The sequence below is a fragment of the Calypte anna genome, chromosome 1 (genome assembly GCF_003957555.1).
Source record: "Calypte anna isolate BGI_N300 chromosome 1, bCalAnn1_v1.p, whole genome shotgun sequence".
In the NCBI taxonomy this organism is placed as follows: Eukaryota; Metazoa; Chordata; class Aves; order Apodiformes; family Trochilidae; genus Calypte; species Calypte anna.
Genome location: NC_044244.1, coordinates 62,600,370 through 62,621,431, shown reverse-complemented (window position 1 = coordinate 62,621,431; position 21,062 = coordinate 62,600,370). Strand labels below are relative to the sequence as shown.

Here is a 21,062-nt window from a genome sequence, read left to right as displayed (position 1 = left end):
ACAGCCATGGAGAATTTTGTTTAAGAATCATCAAGTTCCTCCTTCATGGAAATACTGTTTCAAAGCACTCTCACCTGCACATTCTTAAGAGTAAGTTATTTTAAGTTCACTGAAGGCTACACTGGTAGTTTGTTTATGAAGCTTCACTTGATCTGAAGATCAAGTTAATAGATTTTATCACAGCTAAACCATCACATAAGAAAAACCAAAATGGAAGCTGATCTACGAAGTGTAGGGGAAAATCAGAGACATATTCTGGAACATAGCCGGTAAAAGGTACAGGATTTCTGCCCATGTCTGACAAGCACTTCAGAGTGGAATTCCACAAATTAATTTGAAACTCAGAGATTTAACTACAGATGTTGTTCATAATAATTTTTAAAGAATGTTTTTATTTGAAAGTTTGCACTAGGCTGTGCAATACTGCAATAAGAACTCATGCCTTTCTTAAGCATTCCTGCAGTGTAACTAGTGTTCTGATAACCACTACCCTGACAAGCTTTTGAAACCAAATTTTATTTGTTTATTAGTGCATTGCTCTATTTCCAGACAAGACCTCTAATAACTCATACATGGTGCTATATTAATCTTATCTACCTACTACTCATATTGCAGTAACTTACTCAGAGTTCACATCAAATCTGTTTCTCCACCATGCAACACAGCAGGAGCCATGATGTAAGTGACTACTCTGTTATTTTTTTGTAAAATACTTAAGTAGGCTATTTTCTGGCTTTGCTAACTAGTCTAAACAAGTTATGTTAATCCTCTAATGTTGAGTTTAAAAGCCTCACATTAAGTAACATTAATATAATGACTGTACTTGTGACTAATGGATACATGGTAGAGACTGTGTCAGTGCAACAGAGGGGTCATACCCCTTAAAAATTAGTTGAATGCTTCACTAGAAGCACACACTTGCAAATCCAACAGTTTAAAAATCTTTTCACCACTAGTAGCATACCAACATAATGGCAAAACTCAGGTGATTTTTTTTTCCTAAATTGTGAGACAAATTCAGTACCTCTGAAAATTCTGTTCTTGCAAAGACGTTCAGATAGTCCTTTTCCTTTGGCTGAAAACACATTGTAAACCATATTCCCTGCATATATCCAACCAGCAACCTGCTGAAATCTGACTGTCAGGAACACAGAGAGCATAATCCTTCCTTCTGTTAGAATCTGGTGTCTTTAGTAATTATCACGAGTGTATCTGTACCTACCTTAAACACTGGTTCTCTACAAGATTGTTTCAAGTATTTTACTCTATGCCCCTTTCCCATTCATGATATTTAATTATTCAGGAGACATCCTTCCAATTTCTAGTTATAGAACATTATGAGTTGTCATTTTTATTTTTAAGGTTCAAAAGACATCATTAGTTAAGTTCAGCTTTCCTTTTGGCTATGTTCAAGTCTATCAACTGAGATTCCTATTAACAGCAACTAAGCACAATGTTTAGCTGCACAGAAATAAAAACCAGACTAGTTACTACAGTTCTGTACCTCCTGGAGCCTGTGTTTTTGTGAGCCCAACAAAGCACCTTGCAGCTGCTGGGGTTACTCAAAGGCTGCAAGATTTAACACATTCTACCTGAGACAGAGGCCTCTGCATCAACTGTTGGCAATGTTACAACAATGTGACATTTAAGTGACTTTATCAGCCCAGGTAATTTCAGTGTTTAATGACTGCATTTTCCTGTTCATACCCCTGTATGTGATAATTACGAAGAACCTTCATTCTGGAAAATACATATTAAAAAAACTTGGTGCTAAACTAAAGAAGGCAGATAATTTAGATATGGAGTTTTCCCCAAGGCTTGACATACGTAGATATATGTGGATGGATTAAAAAGCCTAATTTTTAATTAGATTAATTTCCCTGTATAGGAATGTGTCTCTTGGAGCTCTATTAGTTCCCTAGGAGATGAACAAATAACTAACTATGGGTTTGCCTGTTCACATAGTTTATTGAAAACTATTGCTCTGCATTCTGTAGACAAAACCAGTGACACAGCAGAGAAATCTGGCCTTGTGTCTGGGGTTCTTCAGTGTGTCATACCATACAAACATTATAGTTTTCTTAGCTCTCTTGCATTCTCTTAAGAGATACATCAAGCTGTGTTTAAGACTGATCAGTGGTAACAGAACTGCTTTTCACTTATTTCTTTCACACAAGCTAGAATCTACCCACTATGAGACTTAAATGGAAAAAAAAAGCCTAAATAACTTACAGAATATTTCCTTCTCTCATGACTAATCACTCAGAAGCAAACAAAGTATGGGAAAGTCTTTGGAAGACAGCTCAGTAAGGTGTGCTTTCCTGTATCTCAAAGATTCTGAACAAGGGTTGGACCCTGATAGCATTACTACCACCATATTGTAAACCTAATTTATACTAAATGGGTGTCTGATGCATCAAAATAACCTTTCAAGAAAGATCAAAAGGACTAATATCCTCAAAGAATTCTGGATCACTCACACTATACATAACAAAGAAAGTGTTTGCTGAAATTGATCTGAAGACAGCAACAGCAAGCAAAATAATGAGCTCCTGTTTTAGTTCTTGAGAACTGGTTCTATTCACCTTCCAGTAGTGAACATATAAAACCCCTGTCCTCCAGCTTTAAAGTAAGCAGGCAAGCAGCTTTTATTATGAGCCTGCACTATGGTGCAGTTTGTTAGGGCAAGTCTGATCCTGGTTTCATGCCATGGCAGAGAAGCATCTTACTGCAGAATTTTCTGTCAGAGAATATAAGATCACTATCATTTGCTGCTCCATACCTCAGATGCAGAAGACTAATTTACTGAAATTAGCTTAACAGCAACTGTTTTTTGATAAATCACACTGCTACATCCACTCTCCATCTATCATGCCATCTTCATTACTTCTTTCATCAGCTGAGAATTGATTTCTTTTGCAGACAGCATAGCTACTCTTGAAGAGCATAGGAGTCCATTTTATTACCCATTTTATGTTGGCTAATGAAATCTGTGTGCTTTGGATTTGAATACGACATCTCCTAAGCATGGCCTTCAACCCTATAATAATCTCTTTCTCCAGCATGCCTCCCCCACCGTGTCTCCAGGCAAGAGTCAGCTGGGACCAGTGTGAAAGTCTGTATGTTCTGAATGGGCAGCCATATGCGTCTCCTACAGCCAAACAAAATATATCATGGCTCAATTCTTCTTGCCTTTCCCTGTGTGGGAGCACTACTTTCGTCTCTACCCAGATGTGGATATTAATTAACTTCCTATAAATTACACTATTTTTCAGACTTCCTTCCTTCAGTCAAATTTGGTTGCAAAAAAGTCGATAAATTGAAAAGTTACTTGGTGGGAACCATAGCTCAGCTAATCAGATGGATATCACTGTCCTTTAAACTCTTCTTTGGAGGACTTCAGGACAAAATCTGGTTCAAACTAGCACATTATGTTCAAGTTGCAAGAGTTCAGATGCAGCCTCTCAATGTATCCTTTCATTAAATACTGTATAGTGGAGTTTTCTGATACTGCACTCCGTATCTTTCTTTAAGTTTCTGGGAGGCTGAATTGCTACAAATCCTCAACTGAACAGCAACAAGCTTCTCATGTTTAGTTCATACATATGGCCAACATTTAATGTATACAGTTTATTCAGTGTCTTTAACCTACTTAGATACATCTTGCTGAGGACAACTCAATTGAGCAAAAATAGTGAAATGCTACCTCTAGAATAACATGAAAGGAAATACCAGTTTTTGTCATGGTCCTCATTATTCAAACTATTGAAAACTCCTGACTGTACTTCTCCTGTTGCTTACTGTTTCACCTCTGTTGTGCTTGTGGGTTCCAGCTAAAAATTTCACCTTATATTTTATCAATTGAGGGAAAAAGAAAGACATACAAGCAGCAAGAAAAACTAGATTAAATACTTCAGAGCACAGACACTCCCTAAAAACATAGATAGGTTTGTGACACGTGTTTTTTAAAGCAAAATGTAAAAGATATCTCAGGTTATGCTAGTTTGTGCCAACATTATAAATGATCCTGTGATTATTTTAAACTTGGGTAATTTAAGCACCAACATTAAATACCAGAGATAAGGTTAGTCTTACAAAACCTCTAAATATCTGAAGGCAAACTTTAAATTACCTACATCATATCCCACAGAACAGGCAAGTATTACTACCAAAACCAGGACAAACTTCATTGACAGTTGATGAGACTACTTTTGTTTTGTTATGACTATTTACTTGAAATTCTTCCTTCCTTTTTTCACTTCAGCTTCATTCCATGCCCTGCTCACCTTACTCTCAACTATCTTACTCTGTTCCTCTTTCCTTTGCTATTCTATTTGGTTCTCCTTTTCAAAATAAATCCCTTTGCATATATGCAACTTTACAATGCTGCCTGTATAATGCAACTGCCTTAGTCACTCTGGTTTTGTCTCTCAAGTCTTTTTCTTAGTCTGAAATCAGACAGCTCACACGTATCTATATACACCTTTCCTAGCTGATGTCTTTTGGAAGTTTTCAAGTCTTTGTCTATTGTGACTGTGTTTATACAATAAATACAGTAAATGCATCCCTTCGTCAAGGTATTTAGTTTTTGGGAAGGACTATACCAGTATTCTCAACATAGCTCTTTTAGTCTTAGATATTTTTATTGTTATATGACTCACCATTTGTATTTGCCTGCAGCTTCAAAGAGCTGTTAATGGCAACCCCCCTCTATACATGCTGTTCTTGGCAAAAAAAGTAGTTATGTACAGATACAAATTCCTAGATGCTAAAGTGATGTGAGCTGCTCAGTATCATCTCAACACAGACTGTCTGTAACTGCCCAGAACCCAGCTCTGGGTGTATACATGAATGTGTCTGTGTCTACATGATATAAACAATGTTGATAGCAATTTAAAAAAAAACCACACCAAAACCTCAGGACTATTTATGCTTGTTCTGAAATTAATTTTAAAAACTGTTGCATATAAAAGAAAACCAATATTACTGTTTTTTCTGCCTCTCTTTCATCTTTGTATCTAGGCAAAACCCTCTACAGTTACTGCTGGAGGAAAGAGTTGAAAGGGCATTTCCTTCGACAATCAACAGAGCTTTGCTACCCCAAATGAAATTACAGCTAAGAATTTTCTCTGTACTGCCAATTATTAGAGTTGACATCCACGCAGAAGAGCCCAGCCTCATAAGATCCATACAAACACACAGACATTACATTCCTGTCTGTTCACACCATCTGTGCGTGTGGTCTGCAGACACAGGATTCCTGTCCATCCACACTGGCCCTGTGTTTGGTCCACAGAGGCAGGATTCCTGCCTGAGCACACAGCAGCACATGTGCAGTACAGAATTGGACAGATGATTCCTGTCCATCTGCCCTGCTCTTGCATGCAGTACACAAGCAAGGGGAATCACAATAAACCAGCACCATTTTTTTAAATTTTTGCCTTCCTTCAGAGGCTGATTTTTCTTATTTCTTAGATAGCAGTCTCAGCTGGAAAGACTGGAAACCATTCAGGTCTTCTTTCCTTGTAAGAACAGTTTTGGCAAAAATACAGTAAAAGTTCTTTCCCTTTCTACAGAATTCATGGCACACAGTATGCTGAGATGTGCCAGTCTGGTCAGATGAATTTCTCTAAGATGTCTGCATTTCAGACAGTATTGCCATCGTTGCTTGCTTGACTCCTAATCTGTTGTCTTAGTGTGATATACACTATATGATACCATTACATATGAGCAGAGGCCCACCCAATGGGCACCATAAAGAACACTGCAAAGCTTAGAAAAAAATCTTAAAAAGTCTGACTCTGCTACCGAACAACAAAAAGATTTGTGGGACAAGGTGAATAAACAGCCAGTCGTAACTCCAATGATTTTTCTGTAACAATTCCTTTACTGCAAAATCATTAAACTTAGATAGGTAACGCCACATGTTGAAGAGCCCTGAGAAAGCAGAGAAAGAAGCAGAGATGAATGAATAGGACAGGGGTGACCTCAAGTGATTTATTTTCAGCTAGGATACCTAGGAAGAAACAAGGAAGCCCTCATATTTTTTAAGCCCTCTTTGTATCATAAAAAAGATTGCTGGCTGACAATAGAGAAGGACTAGCTAGTTTCCGTAATCAGGAAAGGGGAGAAGAGAGCAGGGGGTCACATCAAGAAATCTTTTCATCATCTGACAGTGATGAAAAGGACAGTGATGGCCAATCAGGATATGGTCTTACTCTGAACTTCCCAATCAGTGGATCCTTCCCACCAAATTTGTGGACCCTTCAAGTCCAGAAGAACATAACTAATACATTGCCTGTCTCTCTAAGAGATATGAAAGAGACTTGAAAGCTGCAGAAAATTAAGATCTCTGTGTATAAATATATTTCCTATTAAAAGAATGAAAGAAAAAAAAAAAGATTAAGAAAAAAAACGGATGGGAAGGTACAGTGCTTATTACTTCCACAGAATAAATAAACTTGTGCAGTCTTCCAAGTTTTAAACAACTTATAAATGTGGGTGTTCTTTAGGCTTGCTATATTACTTTTATTATTTTTTCAGCACCATTAATATCAGCAGTTGGCAGAAGTTTGGGTTGCTAGCTGTAAAACAGGAGGCAAAGCCAAGCTTATATCAGCTAGTGTTTTGGAGATGGAGGGCACACTGGCTTGGTATCAGAAATCACAGCTACACTTCAGGTAATTTCTTAAACTATTAAGTGTGGTAGAATGGTGACACTGAATGTTAAAAAAAGTTAACTCTTCCCCTCAAATAAAAATCCGCCATAAAATCAAGAGATACTCAGACTGTTCAGATCCTAAGAACAACTTGGCTAGAGTCAGCTGTGAGAGCTCCATTTATTTTCTGTTTACTCAACAACAGGAAATATTTGTATGCACATTAAGACCGAAAGGAATTGGTGGCAAACAGAAAGAAAGCGAACAAAAGACTCAGTTATGTGACTGTAAAGTGCTCAGACAAAGAGAACACGACCCCTAATAAACCAGCCATCCTAACCAGGACTGTATTTAGGATAAAAGACCATTACTTCTCCCAGGCACCCGTACTGTGATTAGAGGTTGATACATATTCAGAAACTAAAGTTTTACAGAAGATTAGAGGCTAATACTCACCTATCCTATTGACAATCTAAAATTGTGCAATATGTTATTGCAAAGGTAAACCTACTCATATTTGAAACTGAAGGTGCTTGACTGCTTTATTGATGTTTTATCCACCTGGGAAATGTTTGATTATGCCAAGTAAAATCAGATGGTAATCTTTTCATAACTGAGCTTGAGACTTATTTTGTCTTTGTGCACACAATCTTGGACTAATCCCTAAAAGCATTTCTTGGTACTGAAAAGACTTAAACCTTGGGTACCACTTTTAAGGCACAGAAGGCTAGGTAGAAACCACTCCTTTTATTTCATGTTCAAAACAGGTCCACACAGAGACAACGGAACGCAACTGCCCTAAATATGATCTCTCAAAATCACTGCCTCGTATTTGACATCACCGTTTGCAGATCCAAATTTGAGGGAAGCACTGGAAGACAGATCTCTATAATCATCAGCTTTATCGTATTTATCTTTTGGAGCTGGCAGGTTGTAACAGAAACTTCACAGCTCCCCAGGTTAGCAGCCAGCAAAAAAAATCTCCATCCCTCCCTACAGACATTCACAAATGAAAAATTGCACACCTTTTCTTTGGTTATGAATAATTTTTCATCTTAGAAAAGAGGTGTAGGGAACAGTGTGTACTTATTAAGGAGTAAAATGTGTAATTTATTCTGCACCAAACAAGAATAGTAATTTCTTTTAAGATTTAGAGTCTTTAGAACATAATGCTATGAATTCAACAGAACTTAGGGGAGTCTGCAGACAACAGCACCTGTCTATTTGCAGAAGTTATCAACACCTAATTTCATAAATCCATGACTTCTTTTGATAAAGCTGATGTATTATCCTATCAATTTTTACAACTCAGTATATAAATTAGTGAAGGGTTAGTATCAAAAAACTGGTCCTAACTGACAGCGCATATCTCAGATTTCCACCCACAATATGAAGCTTGTTCTCCCTGCATGACCTATTAACTAGCCTGAGATATGGTGCATTGGACTCAGCTCAATCAGGTTGATTCAAAAAGGGAAATTATTTTCAGAATTCTAAGAAGCTTAACACAGTGGATGAGAAAAAAAAAAATCTGTAGACTGAGAAGTGTTTCAGTAAGTAAGCTCAAAAATACCTGAGACCACTGTTCATCAACAGCTCACTGTTAAGCTGAGGTTCATTCTGTCTGGTTAAGTCTTAATTTTTCATTCTAATTTTTTAAAATGGAGGGGATTAAAATTCTCTGTTGCAGACTATGTATTTTTCCCTACTCAAGCAAAAAAACCCACTGATTATGTTACTCCCCTGATAACACATATAAGTCCCAAACATCCAATTTATTCTGTCTTATAGATCATTAATTTTCATTACATTTTTCTAGGTGCACAATTCTTTCCACCATTCCTCCTTCAAGTAAAGAACACATAACTGACTTATTAAGTCATACAACTGTTAATCTGTAATCTACTTGAAACCTTCTACATATTTAGTTTATAAAACAAATCAGTCACCTCGTATCTCTGACTTCACCTTCTCCTTACACATTTTTGGAACACACCTTGCATCATCTATCACCTCACCAGTTACAGATCTTACATAAATTAAAACCAATACTAAAGCTGGTAAAATGCTTCTCAGATGTCTACCACTAGCTTTCTACCAACTATCAACATGTGAATTACTTTTTACATAAGATAGTGTTTAAAGACAATGGGTTCATTGGGCTTTTTATACAAAGAGAAGTATCCACAAATAAAGTCTTGCTTTATAGCTTTAGTGTGAACTAATTAGTGTTGTGTGTTCCCAGGGGAATAATGCCAATAAATATAGGAAAAGATAAGCAAAATGTTCCAAGTTAGCACACTCTGAATGGAAATGAGATAAAGAGACAGGTGCACCAATTTGTAACAATTGCCAGTGCCAGCCCAGATGAACAGGAATAATTTAGTATAGAAAGAGCTGCATGCAAGCAACAAATTATCAGTAAGGATGGTTGCACACTGATCTTTGAAAATAGTAGTACTTTTACTGAGCTCAAGCGAGTAATTTAAAATCATCCTGTATTGGAAATTTTGCTGTAAAATTCCTGTTTCTTCACAGAAATATATTTATCGATTTATCTCATCAAGATATTTACATATTTAAGTGGAATTATCTGTCACCAAAACTTCAAAGTTCCCTAAACAATGTGCCTAAATGACAAGATTGAAATGTTATCATAAACTCACTGTGTTTTCCGGTCAGCCTTCAAACATCACCAATTCAAATACTGAAGGACCAATGCCAAACCAACCAAACCACAAGAATTGATTGTTATAAAGTCTCAAATATTTTACCCCTGAGGCACATCCTGCAGCTGGACAACAAACAGGGAGTAGTTGTGTAGGGATCTTTTCCAACTACCCCACTAACTGTAGAAGCTAAGCAAAAGAAGAGTCACCCATAATTTTATTCAGAAATGGGATACGGAGTCTCTCTACTGCTAACCCAGACTTCTCCAGCAATCCTGACTTTCTAGTCAGGGACAATGTTGCTTAAATACCTTTGTATAGGAGTTAATCTTTGAATGAGAGAGACCATAAATACGGCAGTAGATGCCATCAGCAACTATCAAATCAATTTATATTTTTCTGTGCAAAGTTTTAGTGAATTAAAAAGCTGTAAAACTGTAAAATGAAAATCTTAATATAATCACAGAATCATAGAATGGTTTGGGTTGGAAGGGACATTAAGGTCATCTAGTTCCAATGCCCCTGCATGGGCAAGGACACCCACCACTAGACAAGGCTGATTGAAGCCTCATCCAACTTGAACAATCACTAAATGGAGGAATATTTCTAATAGACTGAAATGCATTTTTGAAAACTGAGATTGAACTTGGGAAATGTTAATCTGCAGAGTCTTAAACATTATGAATGCCTAGGAAAAAAAGGGCAGCAAGTACTGTATTGTCATCTGAGTTCCAAAGTACTTTTATAAATCTTGAATCACAATCTCTCAGTGAAGCAAAGAATCTTTCTCTTCAAGTAAAACTACAGAGCCACCATTGCAATGACAGGCTAAACACTACCAGCTCAGATATGAGTGAAGGCACAAACAGATTGCAGATGTGGCTGTTTACAGCAGGGCCAACATGCAGTTCCCTTCTCTGGCACCATGAGGCCACCTACAGCAGGGAAGCACTTGAGCATAGATTCTTACTTAGTAACATGAAAGGTAGAGAACAAAGGTAGAAGGAGGAGGTAGAGAGGCATAAGAGTATAAGTAATACCGTGGGAAGATGAAATGCTGCCCCAGAAGAGACTGCTGACGCTGCACTGAGTGCTGTTACTGTGGTAACTGATAATTAAAAATGATGGGAAAAAAGTCTGGAGAACATGGCAAAGAGAAGGTGCTTTCTCTTAATCTGTGAGGGCTTTTTGCACTGTGCTTTGGAAAGCAGTTTTCAAGGACATGACAAAGCTTCACTTTCTCGGCTGCTGTCAGGGTGCTGGGGTCTGCTCCTGGCAGGGATTCTCCCTTGACAGAAACATTTATTGAGGAGCAAAGCCTGGCAAAGCAAGCACTGCTGTGATTGATAATGTGGACAGATTACAGGCCTTCGACAAAATCCATGACGCTTACATTTGACAGCTGGCAATGCTTGATGAGAGGCAATTAGTTGATATATATTCACTTCAGCCAGAAGTTTCCTCTGTTTCTAGTCCAACAGCTTCTTGAATAGAAAGTGTATATAGTGATTTCCCTCACTTCTGCCTCCTCACATGTATGCCAGCTACACTGTCAGGACAGCTAAGAGTATACCAGAAAAGCAATGTATTTTTGCATCTTTGTATATTAAAGTCTAGAGATCCAAATTCTATAAAGCTGCATTTGGTCCTACAGATAGTTGTAGTAGAAGAACCTGAAGAAAGATGACTTATACTAACTCTATATACCACAGAGTTTGTACAGGAAGCTGGGACTGCATCGTTCGTGTACCAAATCCATTACAAGTGACAATAGTTCCAAAATGCTTCGCTATTACTTGAAAATTTCATGTCAAGTACATTAATCTGTCTGTTATTGTTTTGAATAGGTTAATATAGCATTCAGAGCATACCAGACTATGGAAAAGACCTTCTGTTCTGCCCAGTACATGGAGAAACATATGACATGGAAGTCCCCTTCAAACTTGTTTGTCTGTTCTTAGCTTTCTTATCAGACAGGTTTCCCCACTTTTGCCTCTGGTGCACTCTTGCTCTAGTGCAAGTATGTGGCTACTGTGGTGAAGAGATCAATAAACAAAGATGGATCCAGGTGACATGAACTCATCACTTATTTCAAATGTTAACATTCATTTTGTTTTCCCAGCTACAAAAAGCTGCCACCACACTCAGAAAACTTAAATGCATCTTCTTAGACTTCTTAAGTCCCCTTCTGACAATGTTTTGAGCCGTACCTCTAATCATTAAACTTAAGTGGGCACCATCACACTGCCAGCACCTCTCAGATGCTCTTGGAGAACAACAGTACTGTCTTAGAAACAGCACTACATTTTGCACTCACCTGCAGTTCTTGTATCCATGTCACCTGAAGAATAAATTCTTTTCCTAATAGGGTAACCACTTTCACCAGACATGGCTTCAAATCAGGGCAGCTAAGGCAAAGCAAAGACTAACTATGTGCCTCAGAGAATCTGTATTGTTTCATCAGGCAGGGTGGTAATAAAAACTGCCAGAAGTGTGGTCAGGCTAATACAGCTTCATGGCAGTAAAAAGAAAACGCTTGCCTGTCAGTCTCCTTTGACCTGTTTTACATTCTCCTGTTACAAAGAGAAATGACTCCAACCCGTGGAACTTAACTTTGGAAAAGTTCAGAGCAGAGGAGTGTCAGGTGTCAGTGTGGGGGGTTTCCAGGGAAACAAATAACAGTGGAAAACTAGCATTTTTATGGGGGGGAAGCTATGCTGGAATCTAAAATTCTTTCCTTTTCCTCATGATCCCATGAACCACATTTACTTGAGAAACAAATCTTTGTGGTACCTTGGCCTCACAAGGGAAGTCAGCCAAAATCTTTGCAAGGAGGAAGTACAAAGCAGAATGGAGAATACAGCTTTGGGACTTGCATAGATAGATTAAATAGATATTAAATATTGCATAAATACTAACTATTAATACTACAAGTCATCACCAAATAATTCTTGACAATTTATGGGAATAGTAAAATAACAACCCCTTAATTCATGCTGGCCCACAGACAAAGGAATGATCATAATGAGGAGATAAAAGCAGAAGGGAACAACAGGTATTAAAGATTCCTCTGAAGGTCATGCAAGCTGACTACATAACCAATGCTTTCAATAGCATAAGGTTTCTTATCTCCCTTCACTAAAACAGAAAGGAGCTCTTTTCACTAAGTGAACAGCTAGAGTGTATATGGCAAAAATAGGAAAGGTGAAGGACTGTATAAAATGGAAGCTTGAAGGGAGAAAAAGCAAACATTAGAGATATACATTAGAATGAAAAGGCAGCTGAAGACAAAGTTCAATCCACAGAGTCAAAAGTGAAACCCACCAAAAAGTAAAGCTGAGAAGCTTAAAATGCTTCTCATGTCTTTTCTTTGTTAGTCTTCACCAAAAGCTGTACTCAGGTGCCTAAAAAAACTTATTTCAGTAGTCAGAGAATGTAATTTTAGGCCAGAGAAGGAAAACAAATGAGATGGTATTAGAAAAACTCAGATGTCTACAAATTTGCTAGCTCTGACTACACTAGGAAAGAGTTTATCTACTATAATGAAAGTCATTAATGGTTATTTTTTGGAACCTGTGGGAACTGGTGAGGTTTTGGAAGCTTTCTGACACTCTCACATGACATGCTCCTTTACAAGTTCAGCTAAGGAAAGGCCTCATTTTGAGCTTTGTCCAGTTTTGGATACCACACTTGGAGAAAGCAAAAGATAAATTAAACAAAGAACAATGGGAATGATCAGATATCTAGAAAATAAGACACACAAAAACTGGAAGAACTGCAACTGGTTTAGAGAAAACTACAGAGGAGATATTATGATAAACCAAAACAGCAGCTAAATGTACCAGGAAACAGTCTTTTTCTTCTATGCACCAAACAGACAGAAAAAGTAATAATGATCTTAAATTGCAGTAAGGGGGATTACAGATGAACAATAACATTATAATGCTAAAGACAGATGGGCCAAAGAAGACTTGTCAATGCTGAAGGTATCCTTCACCAATAGTCTTTAAGAATGTACTTTAAGAAGATATTGTTTCTGCTTCAAAGTGAGAAAAATCTTCTATGATTAAAATAAAAAAAGTGTGGGTACAAAACTATTTGGGAGATCATATTCCATAGTAGTTATCAACTGTTGAGTTTGATGAATAAATCAAGTGGGCTACATGGACCTCTGAGCTAAGTTCTGTATTATTCTTCATATTTTTAATTAATAATCTAAGTGACGGAAGAAAATACGCCTTTATGAAATACGTGGATACAGCTTAGCTCAGTGGTTCTGCAAGGATCAAAACTCTTCTTGAAACACTGAGGAAGTGATCTGAAAATTCCTTTTATTTAGGAAAATATACATAAAAATGTACCCAGATTTAACCTAACATGGAGTCACACTATTAAAAATGAAAAATTTGAGTTCCCATCATCAACAACAATGAATCAAGCTAGTTCCTGGTGACTTCTGCTACAGTACATTAAAACAAGAATTGGGAATAGTTATGAAACATTATCTAATAATAAAAGTGATTTAGAACAGAGTGATTTAGAAACAATTCAACTGAATAATGCTTCAAGTATTATTCAAGTATTCTTCAATTATTACTTCAAGTATTATAATACTGAACTTCAAGTTCTCAGAAAACAGACACTGATACAGTTCAGAGCCTCCTAAAACTTTCATCACTATTACTTAACATTTATGGCATAGTAGTGCCTAGAGATGTTGGTCAAGTTAGGCCCCCACTGTGCTAGACACTGTGCAAACATAGAAAATTACAATCTTTGCTCCAAAAACCTCCTAGTAGAAAACCCCAAGCATTTAAGACTCAGAGGCCACAGACAGGAAAACCTCAGCCCATTCAGATATGCTTCATCTTTGCAGCTCAAAGCTTTGCCCTGTTACAATAAATAAATACTGATTCTTACAACCATCTTGACAAGGAAAGGAATAGATAGTGAACAGGACATTTTCTAACAGAAGGGCAGTGGATATGCTGCCACAAAGCAGGCCAAAGTACCTCAGGTCCTCATCAATCCCAGCGTGACACACGTCCTGGGGCCTTCTGTATGGTGCACAATCTGAGCGTGCTGGCTGGTGCTCGCCAGGCTACATCTGGACTTTGTTAGACAACCCTCAGCTCTGTTTTCTTGCATCAGCCCTGGCTCCCTCCGGTGAAGCAGCCTCCCAACCCACTGCTTCTCCATGAACTCCTCATGGAGACAAAGTACTCAGGGAGGAAGTAAATTGGGACCACATTAGCTGGTGACCCTCGCCCTGCAATTTGCCTGCCTTTCTGATGATAGAGGAAATCCCTCATACAAACTGACAACCAATATGAAACAGGCAGCTCCATTTACTGAAAAGCCTGATCAATGCCGAGTGCCTCATTAGGAAATGGTCTGTACATTGAGGCGCATTCCTTCAATTCAGAGCCTAGAAACTCTAAATTAAAACAGCATTGTTGTCATATCCTCTTTCTGAAATGCCTCTCTTCATCCAAACCTTAATACACATAATTAAATAAACTAAAGAACCAAAATGTCTTTGGCAGCAATCCTTCCCTCTCTTTCACAGTAATACCCTGCTTGTGTGAACAACCACGAACTTGACAGTGTTGGGAAGGGAGAAAACTAAAGCAAAGAATAACCACAGAACCTTCCAGAATCTGAGCAACCGTCCCTTGATGAATCTATTTGTCTTCACCAATATTATAAAAATCCCCTGGAATTGCAATGCTGAAGAAGTTGAACTTTTTTTTAAAAAAAGAAGGTAACTGAGGCTACCCAGTCAACGAGATTTTGCTTTGGGGAAGAGCTGTGCCTTTTTACACTCTAAGGAAGGTCAAGTAAGAGTAAGTCAGTCTGCTAGCAGTGATAGCTACTGTAGCCCCTCAATGATAACCAGCACAAGCAATGTAAAGGCATAATCTGAGTTCTGTCATACACAGTTGGATCCATTCACACTTACTATAACTACCAAGCATGCATACCTCTTCACACAAACCACCCCTTTCCAATATTGCTCAGCATTCCTATTTGCATTCTGTGTACATGGAAACAGGAATCTTTCAACTGTGACTGACAGCCAATCCAAAGAGCTGCTTGCCCACCAAGTCTAAGCATTTCCTAAAAATGGGATGGAATAAAACATCAACTACTTATCAGGGATCTCACCAGTTCTGAAACAATGTTAAAGGTAGGAGGAAGGAATTACTGAGGTCAGGATCTCAGTTCTGAATCTGAAGGGTTGAATAAACTTCTTAAGCTCCAGAACTGTTTTCCACAGTCTTCCAGAAGAACTTGATTAACTGGCAACATTTTGTTTCTTGAATTGCTACATTCAGGACATCTACAAATCTGTAAGATTTTTAATTCAGAATTTCTACTGTAAATTAAGGAATTACAGCAAAACCTTTATAAAGTTCCTGAAATACTATATGGTGTAACCATTAAAGCAGCTGAACCTTTCTTCAGTCTCAAGATGTAGAAAGGGTCCATGCAGAGAAAGTCTACACTGCTGAAGCAGCACAGTAGTTTTGCTGGAAAATATGAAGCTGTTCCAAGTGAAGAGGACCACAAGGGGCAAGTACACAGATTATTTGCAAAGCATGTGGAAAGATGAGATTCCCTTTGACTACTCCAGTAATGAGGAACCTGTAAAATCTCACAGCCTCGTCTTCTGACCCATTTCTTATTTCTGAACCTGTCAAAGTTGGTATGATTAGAACTGATGACCTCAATACAGAAAAAGTACATGCTAGAACTATCAGTACTGAGAAAATAAATGAGATGTCAGATCCTCTGTAACTTACAGAGGTGTATCACTATCCTGTAAGTAACTTTGTAAGCAGCTTTTCTTTCAATACTATTGAAGGGTACACACAAAAAAAGATGATACTTTCTTAAGATGTAGGATAGATTTTAGAGAGGATATGTCAAAGATACGTTAGGTCAAACAAATATAGTTCAGAAATGGTTTAAATATAGTTTAGACTGTTTATATATGGACATATATTATGTCTTAGAGAATGAACTAGAGAATACCTTACAGCCCCATTACCTGTGATTTGATATCCATATTTATATTACTCGTAGCACAGTTGTGCTGAGGAGATCACTTTCTGCTGTTTTCATTTTTTTCTTAAAAATGACAATCTTAAACAATGACAAATCTTAGTTGCTGATGGCAGAACCAAAAAGTTCAAAGGCATTCCAATGAATCCTTTGAAAAAAGACTATTGCTCAAAATTCATCTCAGAATTGGTACTGTTTCATAGCAAGAAGAATGTCAAATTAACTTCCTTTGTAATTTTAGTTTACTTGGGAAATGAAATATCCCACATGTATACAGAAAAGCACTTGGAATAGGCGTCCATAAGGGAAATGATCATGTATTTTTAGGAACTCTATATGACATGGTATGACTTATCAGCACTAAAAGCTAATGATATAAAATACAGTAAGGTTTAAAAAATCACCTAACTGAAATTTAAGTAATTGCCAATAATCAGTCTTAATTCAGAAGTATACACAAAGTTTCAGTAGGAAAAAAACCCATCATCAAAAAACCCTAGATTGTTCCATACACCCACAAATGATAATCAGAAGCAAAATAGGAGGGGCAAGGGACACAAACCAGATAGAATTTAAACTTAGGACAATCAGAACTGGCAATAAAGTTTGAATTTCTGTTGGAATGGATGGTAATGTATATTAACGCTGTTATACCTACCATTACATGAAGAAAATAAGCACTTTACATTGCTGTGACCTCTTCTTGAATCCTGTTTTAGTGGGAGGTCATCTGGCTGACAAGTGAAATTAACTACAATTGTTGCTCAATATTAAATAATGTGAGACTGTAAACTATACTTCTTGCTCATTTTGAAGCTGGTATAACAATAAAAATGACTGTTCTTAAATTAAACCTATAATAATTATCTTAAAAATACATGGCCAATAATGTATTTTTGTTTCCTGAACAAGAAGCAGAGAAATCCCTTATCAAAAAGCAGACCTGTTTTTTTCTTATTGCCTTTGACAGCAACAGAAATCATCTGGTTGACAGATAAAACTTTATGGAAATGGAATTGGTGGCACTGAAGAAGTTGATACTGGACTGGCAGCAGGGTATGTACTATTGCAGGGAATGTGGCAAGGGAATAACTTAGAAAAACCCACCATCTGTGTAAATGAAAAATTTACACAGGTTTTTCAGATCCCAAATGTCCTTGTGCCAGGGATGCCTTTTGCTTTCTCTGCCTTTTATTGGCAAGTTATTTTTCATGTTGCATTCAATACAGAAGCACAATATTAAATGCTTGAATAAAAACATACTTTTTATGATTGTTATGCCAACACAAAAAGATCATAGAAACAGAAGAGGCAAGAAACAGGAAAGGACCAATCTCCTCACAAGAACGATACCTCCCAAACTCCACTCCAGTAGCTGGCATTCCCATATAGTGCTTGTGTTACAAATTAGAAACCACAGTAGAGATGGCATGGTGTAATACATTCATATTTGAGCTTTAAAGCAAGGAGAATTTTCTTCCACGTGTGCTTCTCCTCCAATAAGGCAAATACAAATCACCAGAAGATGTATCACTACATTTCCCTGAATCTGTAGTTAATTGTGCCTGTAGAAGATAATACCCAATGTCCTTTTCACAGCTTCCCATACATTCTACTACACAGGCAGTCACAGAAAGCAATTTCCCTCAACACTGAGACTTCTTCCTTCCCCAACGTGTCTTTTACAGGCTTCATGACTGGTAGATAGTTTGAAATTGTTACTTATGCACTTTCTGACCCACATCACACCAAGTGTGGTTTCTTTCCAAGGTGTCCTCTACTCACCTGCTGCTTCAGCTGTTGCACAAGACGGTCTTTCTCCCGCTTCAGTGCAGCCACTTCATCTTGGGTCTTCTTCTTAGAGGATGAAAGTTCTAGTAGAGCAATATTGGCATCTTTTTCACTAATGGCAGCAAGGAGGGCTTCTTGTCTGAAAAAACAACAAATCCCATATATATACATTACTATCCAGCAAAATTCAGAATAAGCCTCTACAAAGGGTTGAATGTACCATAAATGCTGTAGCAGCACATGACTCTGAAGAGCAGTAATGAATATATTTGTCATGGTTATATGTCTGTCATGTTATATGTCTGAGGAAGGAAGTCAAGACCCACCCACCTCTCCCTAAACAACTGCTGATACCAAATTGTTGTTAATGGGATAAGAAAAGCACACAATAATATGTTATTATTCTGCACTCAGCTTCTCAGTTTTTAATAACTACCATTTGTTATTGATTTGGCTGAACATTTTCATTATAATGTTCTAAACCTTTCCAGAACAGATTTTGAGAACACATGCACAAAAAAATAAGACTTCTGTATTAAATTATGTTAAGTTATACTGCCTATTCATGCAGCCATTTAGAAGGAAGGTGGCATGTGACAAGTTTATTGAAACTACTTGAACAATACAGTGTAGTCCCAGAAGAAAATGATGACACAGACACTTTTGGCTACATGACAGATGTTGACATAAATGCCTTCAAGGCTGCCTGAACTATTATTTGACTTTTCTTGTGAGTAACCAATAAAATGAGCTTTTTGGATGCATGTTCTCAGTAATTAAGACAAAGGTAGGCCTGTCCTCACCACAAACCTTTTGTAGCCTCATAGAAATGTGAGTAAGAAAATTCTATGGCAAGATCTTGAGCCTGAAGCACTTTAACTAGATATAGAAACACAGCCTTGCCATACTCTTTCTCAGTAGCAAAATCTCTTAAAAATATTGTACAGAAACTTATTAGTGATACTGGGAAGACAGGAAACAAAGACAATAGCACTGGCCATAAAACAGAAATTCTCAAGTGAACTCAAAGGTTTGCTCTTTGTTAGGGAAAACAACTACTGTAGCCAAATCAGGATGTGCAACAGGATATAAAAAAATCAAACTTCAGCCTTACATTCCAATAGGGGTAGCTTGTCCCATCTCTGAGTACCATAAACTGAGGTGCTATCCATTTGTAGCTGTGTGAAAGATGGCATTATGCAGGAGTGATGATGTAAACAAACTCTCAATACTACAGATTTCCTACCTACCTTTCATCTAAAAATGTATTTGCAAATCCAGTTGAAGTAGTAAAACTTGTGAATTTTCAAATAATTTCAATTTTACCTGCTCTAGTTTATAAACAAAAGAATACTAGTATCATTCATTTCAGAGAATGATTTCTTAAAAATAATCAAATGTGTTAAAATTATTATTGTAATCTTGTCAATAGCAATTATGCTAATATCATTGCTGTAATGTTCAGTCTTTTATTAAAGTTGTAAGAAAAGTTATAGAAATGTAATGTAAACTATTAAAATTGCTTTAAATTATACCAATATATCTTTCTGTTTGTTGTTAAGACATTTTTTAATATAGACTCATTACAATCTGGTGACTTAGGATCCGACTGCCAAAGTGCTGAGTGTGACACTAAACCTGCACTTTCTATTTCACTTACTACTACTCCTTAAGTAGACTTTACTTGTACTAAAATAGCTTTTTATTTTTCATCCTGTATCTTCTTTCTAAGTAAGTTAACTCAATCTTAGTTAGGAATTTGTACTTGTAGCTAAAACAAAAATGCTTGATCTGAAGGTACACACAGAGCTCCAAGTGAAACAATACATGACTGAGAACATTTGACAACAGGACAAACAGCAAATGCTTTTACCCGATACTAATGTTTTGAACATATGCATCTAACATCTATGCATTTAAACTAAGGCTTCAAAAGGGGAAAGGAGCATATAGCACTGGAGCATATAATTTTTTACCTGTTTAAATGCTGAAAACTTCATATATTTATTACCTTGATAAGCATGAAAAAATGTATTTATTATGGCAGTGTTTCTGAGGACTGAGTGAAATAGTTCCATCAGGTACTCCAGTGGTTAAATCAAGGGAGCAGAGAGACTCATACCTAAATGTGTAGGATGCAGTTACAAAGCTTGCACTGGCAGATAAAGAACTTAACTTTGCTATCTCCAATCTGTAAGAATAACTAACTACATGTATAGTTGCTTCTTGACCTTGTTCTAAAGTCTGAAGAATACCGTTTTGTCTCTTAAAACCTCCCTCAACACAATATTTTAACAGAATGAGATCAGGAAGTGACTACACATGCAGTCCTGCTGACAGATCACAGAAGACAGCAGCATCCAAGAAGCAGCTCAGGGCTACAGCCTCTTAACCCAGCCTGGCAGCAGACAGCTCAGCACTTTTGCCCACAGAGTTATGTGGAAGGCACGCTGTCTCCACAGCCCTGGAGCAGAAACTGCCAGGTTCTGATGCTGTTCCTCATTGAGAGTTGTATGGCTGAGACAGGACATTTGAAAAAGCTCTTGTTTTTGCAGGTGAAAAAAAAAAATGCTGCTCTCTCTTGAAAAGTGTGAAGTTTTTCGAAGACAATGGGTGAAAAATGACTCCCTGATGAGAAAGTCCATCACTGATTTCAGATGAGTGATAGCTGAGATGGAAGAACAACTTTTTCTTACAGATTACATGTTTAGGTGGCAGAAGAGGGTGATGATGTATGAGTTGGTTTCCTTCTAATCCCAGTCAGTGACCCAGCTACTAAAAGCATGAGACCTCTATCATTGCCCAGGCAGAAGAAACTGGAGCACAAAAAAACCCCTGGTAAGATGTGATGTCTGTTTTCTTCAGTCACTCCAAA

At 37.4% G+C, this 21,062-nt stretch overlaps 1 protein-coding gene across 1 annotated transcript in view; it reads right to left on the bottom strand.

Annotated features, from left to right (window-relative positions):
* The window catches only part of ERC1 (ELKS/RAB6-interacting/CAST family member 1), a 277,653-nt gene that overhangs the window by 33,880 nt on the left and 222,711 nt on the right, over window positions 1-21,062 (bottom strand). The window contains 1 exon segment of the mRNA XM_030447002.1: window positions 18,182-18,326. Coding sequence (XP_030302862.1) covers window positions 18,182-18,326 — 145 coding nt within the window.